The sequence below is a fragment of the Microtus ochrogaster genome, unplaced genomic scaffold, assembly GCF_000317375.1.
Source record: "Microtus ochrogaster isolate Prairie Vole_2 unplaced genomic scaffold, MicOch1.0 UNK3, whole genome shotgun sequence".
Lineage (NCBI taxonomy): Eukaryota > Metazoa > Chordata > Mammalia > Rodentia > Cricetidae > Microtus > Microtus ochrogaster.
Window position 1 is genome coordinate 8,590,682 of NW_004949101.1, and position 9,460 is coordinate 8,600,141.

At 44.6% G+C, this 9,460-nt stretch overlaps 1 protein-coding gene across 2 annotated transcripts in view; it reads right to left on the reverse strand.

Annotated features, from left to right (window-relative positions):
• Nucleotides 1-9,460, reverse strand: part of Ism1 (isthmin 1) — a 76,339-nt gene that overhangs the window by 3,589 nt on the left and 63,290 nt on the right. For both annotated transcript variants that reach the window (XM_026788438.1, XM_005365532.3), the window contains 2 exons: nucleotides 8,851-8,994; nucleotides 5,503-5,592 (listed from right to left, as the gene is read on the reverse strand). In XM_026788438.1, coding sequence (XP_026644239.1) covers nucleotides 5,503-5,592; nucleotides 8,851-8,994 — 234 coding nt within the window. The remainder of the gene's footprint in view (nucleotides 1-5,502; nucleotides 5,593-8,850; nucleotides 8,995-9,460) is intronic.

Below are 9,460 nucleotides of genomic sequence, written 5' to 3' on the forward strand. Positions count from 1 at the left end.
TCCTTCCTTCCTTCCTTCCTTCCTTCCTTCCTTCCTTTCTTTCTTTCTTTCTTTCTTTCTTTCTTTCTTTCTTTCTTTCTTTCTTTCTTTGTGATTAGTCTAACTCCTTGCCCTCACTGACTGATCGGAACAGAAAGCACCTTAATCAAATATTACTAAACCTCTTTCCTTTCTTCAAACCCCTGGACTTTAGCCTTCACTCGGCTGAGCTGGCACACAGGTTTTCCCCATCAGGATCCCTACTGGAAGGAGGTTGGTTGGTGACAGGATAAAATCCTTTAATCTGCCATTCACTTTGCCACATATCCATCCCACTTCCCACTGCTATTGTTTGGGAGCTATCAAAAGCTCATGTATTGACGGCTTGGTCCTCAGTCTATGGCACTACTGGAAAGTAGTGGAGCTTATGGGAGTTAACAGTGTGTGTGCCACTGAAAGGCATCTTGGGGGGACAGTCCTTTTCATCCTCTCTTCTTTTTGTAGCATAACTAATAAAAACCCAGAGACAGATATTGGGGCTCAAGCTGAAAGATCAGAGACGCAAAGAACCTAACCACCAGAGAGCTGTTACCACTACAAAATCTTCCAAATGAAAAGAGAGTGAATTCCTGTCTCATCCAGCCTTATATTCCTCTCTAGTGCTGGGATTAAAGGTATGCACCACCACCACCTGGCCTCTATGGCTAACTAGTTTGGCTGCTGGGATTAAAGGTGTGTGCCACCGCTGCCTGGCCTGTATGGCTGACTAGTGTGGCTAGCTTTGCATTCTGATCTTCAGGCAAGCTTTATTTATTAAAACACAAATAAAATATCACAAAATCTTTTTCTTCCCTGTTGCCATGAGGTAAACAGCCTGCCCAATTACTGTTCACCATGATGTTCTGCTTTGCCACAGACCCAAAGACAACGGTCCAAACACCACGCATTGAAACTAGAAGCCAAAATAAATCTTTCTTGCTTTTAAGTTGTTTTCTCTTTCAAGTACTTTTCCCCCCCCCCACAGTGACGGAAAGCTGAACACATCATGGCTCTTTCATGCTTTATTTACTTCTCCCTAAGAGGAAACCTGTTTACCTAAACCTAGACATTCTTCTGTTGTTGTTTTTGAGACAGTCTCATTGTGTGTCCCAGACTGGCCTGGAACTCACTTCATCCTCTAAATGCTGGGATGACAGGCATGTACCACAATACTTGGTGCCCTTGTCTAAAAAACAAAAAACAAAACAAAAAAAAAAACAAAACCAAAACATTTCAAAACTGATCTATGTTATTTCTAGTAGGGTAAGTCAGGAATAGTTTTGGGTGCCTGTTACATCCTGCTGATCGTGAGCATGATGTAGGACTAGCAGTGGCCAGACTTCCTCTTCAGAGCTCCGAGAAGAGAGCCTGCTGTGTTGACTTTGCTGTCCACCTCCCATCATCCAGCTCATCCTTGCCTTGGAGGTCAATGAGCAAACATGGAGGAAGCATTGCTGTCTGGCTCCTCCCTTGGCGGCCCCTGTTCATTTTTTTTTTCCTTCCTGGTTCTCCTTTTCTCCTTCCCTAGGTGTCAGACTGTCATTCCCATCTGGTATGTGCTACTTGCAGAACTCAAATTGATACAAGCTTCAGTGACAGAGATGGCAGGAGGTGGGGAGGGCCTTCTGCTAAGCATTAGTTGTAAAAACCAAACTTTGCCAGTAAAAATATCTGGTGGGGGACAGGAGGAATGGGTTACTGCACTTGTTACTCGGCATAATTATCCAAGTTCAGATCCCCAGCACAGATAAAAAAGTTGGGAGCAGCAAAACATGTTTGGAGTCCCAGCACTGGGGGGTTAGTAGAGACATGTGGGTCATGGGGAGACCTCAGGCTAGCTAGTCTGAAATAATGAACTCCTGATTCTGTGAGAGATCTGGTCTCAAAAGGTTAAGAGAGAGAGCATCTGATACTGACCTCTGGCCTCATGGACACACACACATGAACACACACACACACACACAGAGGGAGGGAGAGGGAGAGAGGGAGAGAGGGAGAGAGGGAGAGAGAGAGAGAGAGAGAGAGAGAGAGAGAGAGAGAGAGAGAGAGAGAGAACACAAAAAAGAGGATGATTGGGGCTGGAGAAGAAGATACAAGAGAACAAAGCTTTGGCATCAGACAATGGAGATTTTATTTAGTTTAGGCTTGTTTAGAGGAAGCCACTGAGTACAGTGAAATATGTAGCAACTTAGCTGTAGAGCAAGAAAATTGAGCCAGTGTTGAATGCAGCACAGTTTATCAATGGTAAGAGCTCAAGAAAGCATGTTTGGTGGTGACAGCAAGAGGAGTCAGAAATTTTAGACTTCAGTGGCCTCGAAGACTATGGGTAAAGAGAGTCAGGCAGGAGAAACTACTCCAGTTTTGAGTCAAATGCCTGGGAGGCTGGTACAGTTATGAGTGGAATCACATGGTCAGGACATAGTGTCAGCTGGGGGAGGGCACATGCCTCTTATCAGTTAGCTGGGGAAGAGGGAGATGGGACGTTTCTCAGGAGTCCACAGAGCTCTGGTGTGAGATGAGGTTCTCATATTTAACCTGACTGTGATTAAAGCCCACCTTCTTAGCAGCTTTGTGGCCACCGACAAGGCATTTCAAAGCTGCGGGGCTTCTATTTTCTAGTTCTTAAGTGGACATGCAACTAGAAGTTCTCTGACGAGCTTGGGATGGAGACTCAGTGCCAGGGGATTGCTCTGAGTAGGGCCAGCTGGCATGCACGGTGGCTTCTTTTTTCTCTGAGTTTTAGGATTTTTGTGTCTATGTCCTCTTGTCTGTCCAATCACTCAGAGTGGGACAGTTCCATCTTGGGCAGTACCTGGGATGGAATAGGCTTTCCTTGGAAGGGCAGGACCTTCAGAAACGAAGTCCAGGAGGTCCCAGAAAATGGTGTTATATTTTCCAAGGTGGGAGACTCCTTTAACTCCTTTGCCTCAGGACATTTATTGACTCTTTTAATTTTTAAAAACAGATTTATACAGTATGATGGGCATGCTTGAATTTGGCAGATATTAACACACCAGATTCTACAGTCACTCTGTGAGATGCACTATCTCATGCTGTTCTACAGATGAGAAAACTCAAGGTCGTGTTAGCTTGAGTAACTTGATCACGTGATGATCCAATGTTTCCTCATTTTCTGTTTGCTCTTCTATGTCTTCATCCCATGGTGCTCTTGTCCTGATCCATGTAGACCATAGCCATAAGTCTTTCACCCCCTGGTTTCTATTTGAACTGCCCAGTGGGAAGACACATCAATGGACCACACAGAGGGAAGAGAGGCAAGTTAGAATGATTTACTTGTTCCTCTCTCACTGCACACTGTCTGCATCCTTTGGAGAACTGGGACTGTGGTCAGGTGACTTTCTCTATGAGCTGTGCCTGCTGCTCCTATCCTGTTCCCATCAGATCAAGAATGGTAAGGGTTTTCCAAGGTTGCCAATCTTGGGGTTCCCTTCTTGGTTTATATCCACTCTCCTCAGTTTTACAAATACATGGGCCTTCACTGAAGACTCACCAGCTACCTACACTGAATGTGCTCAATTCATTTTTTGTCTGGACTCTGGTTGAAACAGGTCTACTTTGTTCTGGGGTCTTGCATTAGATGTGGTCTTATACCTCACCCTGTACAAAAAGGCAAAAGGTGCTTGCCTGTGAAATGTGACATGAGATGTTCTCTGCCCCCAAAGACCGCGTCTTCTGTTCTCTCATTTTATGTAAAACTCACACATTTAAAAAGTCAGTTTAAAAAATAAATCCAACAGGGGGCTGGAGAGATGGCTCAGTGGTTTAAGAGCATTGCCTGCTCTTCCAAAGGTCCTGAGTTCAATTCCCGGCAACCACATGGTGGCTCACAACCATCTGTAATGAGGTCTGGTGCCCTCTTCTGGCCTGCAGACATACATACAGACAGAATATTTTATACATAATTAGTAAATAAATAAATAAATAAATATTTTTAAAAAAATCCAATAAACTGTGTTTGCGGAAGGCTCTTGTTCAATAAATGTAATTTCATTGTGTATGTGATGTAGGGAGTGAGATGGAGGCCCTACTAACACAGAACTTCTAAACTGTCCTGAGTTTGGCTTACAGACATGCTTGAATGGATTTGTTTTTAAAAATAAATTATTAACAAGCATTGTAAAAATTAAGGTATATTTGAGCTACACAAGATCTGGGTTCAGTCTTCAAAAATCAGCCCATCTGATTGCACAGTGCTAATGGCTTGATATTCACCTCATATCAGTGGTTAAGGCATTGCTGCCCCTGTCTCTTAGAAAAATATTATTAGTTCTTTGATAATATTGTACAATATGTTTTGGTCATACTCACCACCCCCGCTCTTCCCAGAGCTACCCTCCTCCCTCCCTAACTGCCTAACTCCATTTTCACCCATCAGGACCAATTTGTGTCATCCTAATATTCTTAGCTATACTGCCTTCAACTGGAGCATGCTCAGCTCACTTAGAGAAAGCTGACTGCCCTTCTCCCAGCAGCTTTCTGCTGCAATACCTCTTCAGCTGAGGTGGTGACGGTGGGATGAGGCAGGACCATCACTGCCCTACCCGTTACTGCCCACTGCTGCTGCTGGCATAGCTCTTTCTTATTTCTTTTCATCAGGGTGCTCCCACCATGCTCTTCAGTGTTTCTCTGCCTTCTAGACTATTCTACTTAGACCCTTGACTGTCTCCTGTAGGTCTCTGGGAAAGAGAAAATGAAATCTCACAATAGTTGGGCTAGGAAACTGAAAGAGACTTAGGCCTGCTCAATTTTGTCTGGTGAGATACCGCAGACTTGAGTTTACAAAAGAATTTTCGGGGATAAAAGAAGTGGGAGAGAAGGAATCTGACTCTTTGACAACACAGAATGGTACCCAGAAGCAAATGAAGCTGCACTGTAACGCAAATATGCACCTGAGTGTGTGCTTTCTGCCGTGTTCATTTAGGCTGCTGCTTCTGAGCCAGTGCTTTCTAGTAGAAAAGTGGGACACACACACACACACACACACACACACACACACACACACGCACTGTACTGAAGTTCCCTGCCCCCACCATCTAAAATTCTTGCAAAGGAGGGAAGTATATAATATTGAAAAGACTTCCTCCTCTTCTTTCTCTCTGTTGGAGACTTGGTTTTACTGGATGTGGGTGAGGATAGAGCTCACTGGGTAGTGGGTTCAATTTGTGCTAGGTGAAGGGTGAGCTCAACCTGTCTCTTCCTCGAGAGGCTCTGCAAGTTGCTCACAGGGCATTCTATGGCTCAGTCTAACCTAGTGTCAGAGGGATGAGGTTGCTCTTTCTTGTCTGTGGTTGCTCTTTCTTGTCTGGAGTTTATTCAGTGAGCAGGAAATCTGTTGGGAACACTGGACCGTCAAAGGGAAAAATGAAACATTTTCATGTGTCCAACGACAGCACTGCAAAAGCAAAATGAATCTCCAAAACACTGAACCAATATTTGGATTTTCAAAAGGGGGAAAATTCTTACCAACTTCAAACAACTTGGTGGCATTAAACTCCTCGCTTCCCGCAAGCAGACTCACTTCGGTGGCTGCTGTCCTGAAGGTGTCTTCAATTCCTAAACACAGACAAGAGCTCATTTTCCTCTAGTTTTATGGAAAAATTCACCACTACCCCCCTCAAATACAAAACAAGTACACCTGAACAAAGCCGTTTTGTGTCTGTCGCTACTCATGGGTAGAAACTTGCCAGCAGAGGAAACAGTAAAAGCAGGTAGCAGTGCATAAAACACACTAAGACTCCAGATACTATCCACAGTGCAAAATCAGATCCAAATGTGCCCGTAGTGAGTCGCTCGGACTCACCCGTTTGCCTTGAAGGTGAGGGGTGGGTGGCGGTGGGGCACTTGTCAGGGTGGCTGTCTGGTGAGCGACAAACTAAAGCAGAGGTAGCAGAGTGCTCAAAACCTTCCTCTTTAATGGCTGATGGCCTGGGTTTAAGCCATGACTAGCTGTGAGGACCTGGGCAGGACACTTCATCTTTGTGTGCCTCAGTTTTCCTTTCTCCTAATTCAGGAGAACTAAGTGGCACCTCTCCCCTACAGAGGCAGCCAGTTACAGGAGTGGAATGAAAAGAGAGCACCCCCAGAAAAGGAAGGGGAAGCTCACGGTTCCTGCTTTGTTGGTTGTCTGGCGCTACTCCTACTGATGTTTCAGAAAGAACGTGCAGAGAAACCCATTACCTACTCCAAGGAATTGAACCCAGCTTGCTGCAAACCTTTCAGCTCCCTTAACCCCACCCCACTCCCACCCCCTCTCAGAATCACCACATCCAACTCAGATTCAGCGAGCTAAGTCATGAGAAAGAGTAAAGAGTGGAGGCTGGTAGCTTTTGGGGGGAACCCTAGCTCCACTGTTGGGCACAACTGTATGTCATTCAAGAGATCACTTTGAGTTTGTTAGATCCCTCAAGCAAGGGTTAGCCTAGGGACATAGTTGTAATAACTATTTATTTATTTTTATTTGTGTGTATGAGTGTGTGTACACTAGGTATGTTTGGGTGCCCAACAGGATCTGAACTGCCTGACATAGGTACTGGGAACTGAAGCAGCAGCAGGTGCTGTGAGCCACAAGCCATCTCAACAGCCCCCAGGGGGAAATACTTTCACAGAATAATCATTACCAAGCCTACAAGACCTTGCCTATTCCATAGTTACTTCCAGCAAAGTAGAGATCAGAAAACCAGACACAGAAGGACAGCCGACTGAAAGTAGTCATTTAGATCCAATGGGACCATTGAAACTGGAACCTCTTTAAGCAGAAAGGCTGGAAAGGCTGAAGGTGGCAAGGACAGATGAGAAGAAAATGCTTCCACAGGAATGCCAGCTGCAGTGTTCTCAGTGGTCCTGGTACCCAGAAAGGAAACATGCGAAATGGCAGCAGAGAAGAACTTTTCCCTGACAAGAAATCTGAATCTGCTGGCTTGGTTGTATATGGTAGCTCTGAAAAGAACACAGGGATGCTCCTATGACTCCAAGCAGAACTCTTTCTGTGTCCAGGTGTGGCTCAGTCAGAGACCTTCCTTCAAGGCGAAGGGGAAAGAGTAACAGCAAAGGCCGTGGTCTCTCAAGTTAGGCAGCATGGATTCAAATTCTATTATTATTATTATTATTATTATTATTATTATTATTATTATTATTATTATTATTATTTGCTGGTTTAGGGCATCAGTTTCCTTAAATGCCAGACAATACAATAATAAATTTCTGTTCCATAGGGCAGTTTTGACAATTGAATGAAAGAACATACCTCATACCTAAAAGTCATGGAAGTTTGATTGATACTAAATTGCTTAGAACACTCCCAGTCTCATCGTTACTATCTTTTTCATGCTTTTCATCAACTCCTTAATCTTAACCTTTTTCTCCACCCCTCTCTTCTCTTCTCTTCTCTTCTCTTCTCTTCTCTTCTCTTCTCTTCTCTTCTCTTCTCTTCTCTTCTCTTCTCTTCTCTCCTCCCTCTTTTCCCCTCTTCTCCCCTTGCTTTCTCCTCTATCCTTCCTCTTTCTTTTGCTTGGTGCTAGGGAATCTAACCTAGGGCCTCATACATGACTAGACAAGCCCTTTCTCTTTCACCCCTAGACAATCTTCTTTCTCTTCATCTCGATACCTTTTTTACTTCTCTGTTTTTCTTCATTGTCTTCTTCTCTTCTTCATGTTATTCCTGACTGTTGCTTCCTCCCGCTCATGTTATTCTTCACTGCTTGGTTCCTACCCATTCAAAACCCACTCGCCAGATTTCCACCTCAGCTCATTGCAAGGAGCACAGGGAAGATGAGGAGGAGTAAGATGTCTGCAGGGCTGACACGGAGCCGGAGCCACCACTTCTTACATTTCAACCCCACAGTTTGCCAGCGTACGCCTCATTCAAGTCGCTCCTTTCTCCCCCTTCTCAGAAACCCCTTTGTGTTTCCACTTTTGTTTTGGTCCAAATGTCCTTGGCTTGAGAATAGAATGTCTAGGAGTAGAGAAAGGAAGTCTGAGGTATGGGGATCAGATTTTCAGTCTCTGAAATTTTCTTTTAGGTGAAACCATTTGGAATGTGTGGTTTCATGAAAGGGCCCAAGATATTATTGTAGGCTGGCATTCTGGCTGGCAATGGGAACACAGTAAAACCATAGGGAAGGGGGCAATAAGCTTTGTGCAAAGGACCAGGAGGCACATAGTTCAGGCTTTCTGGATCACTCGTGGCCTTGGTTGCCTCTGCTCCTCATGCTTAATTCCTTTAAAAATGAAGGTCTCTACATAAATAGGTCATAGGTCAGATTTTGACAAACCACTATAACTCTGTCAACCACAGTCAGAATTATTTTTCAGTCCCAATAGGATTCCTTGTCAAGTTAGCAATTAATTTAATTTTCAAGGCACTGATACTACAGTATAAGATCACAATTAAATGCTAAGTTACACCAGTTTGTTTCATGGGAAGCCTTCGGCAGCTCTCTGGTGTTACTGACAAGGCTAACTCCTTGGTTTTCCTGAGAATAAGAATTCTCTCACGCTGGCTTCCTTATCAGATATAAGTATCTGTTTTCAAATGAGTTTTTCAAGTCATGACAATCCCGCATCAAAGTCCCAAACTGACCAGAATCCCTTCTTCAAGTCAAATAAGTACAATATGGCTCTGCCCTTTAGGTCACAGCCACTGCAACTGTGCTTAAGACTTAGGAAGTCAATCTTTCCATTCACCAAGTCTATCAGTTATCTGTTCAAAAGATTTACGATGAAAATGGTTATCTTCTAAATAATTTCTTCAAGTTTTAAATTATAAATGAAAAAAACTTCCCCTTGAACTTGTAATCATAGCCCCACAATTACCTGGGCAGTTTGGACGGTCACAGGTCCTTGACTCTGTTGCAATGCATGCATAGCCACAAGAACGGGTCCGTTTCTGGTTGCCATTTCCACAGGTGACGCTGCAGACAGACCAGAGACTCCAGTCACCCTCACCATCTGTGGAATCTGGAAGGGAGCCAGGGAGATGGTCATCATCCCCACCTGAAGAGTTCCCTAGTCTCCAGTTCAAGCTGCCTGTCAGCCACGTTCTGTTCCGCTTTCCTAGTTCTCACTCTCAAAGGGTTTAGTTGCAGTCTGAGCGCAAAGCTTACAGCCATAGGTTCATGTTAGAACTCACATCTGTGAAGATTGAGAGGGTTGCAGTGCTGTGATCTGGACGTGACCTTTTCTCCTCGGGGGAGGGAGATGAAGAATAAGGGATATAGAAAAGTAGAGGAGGGGGGCGGAGACAGGGGAAGGGGGAGGAAGAGGAATGCAGAGCGAAGGAAGAGAGAGCGGGATGGAGGAAAACAGGGAGAGAAAGGAAGAGGAGGAGGAGAAGAGAAAAGGAGAGGAGAGATGAAGAGAGAAGAGGAGAGGAGAGGAGAGGAGGGAAGGGAAGGGAGGGAAGGGAAGGAAGGGAAGGAAGGAA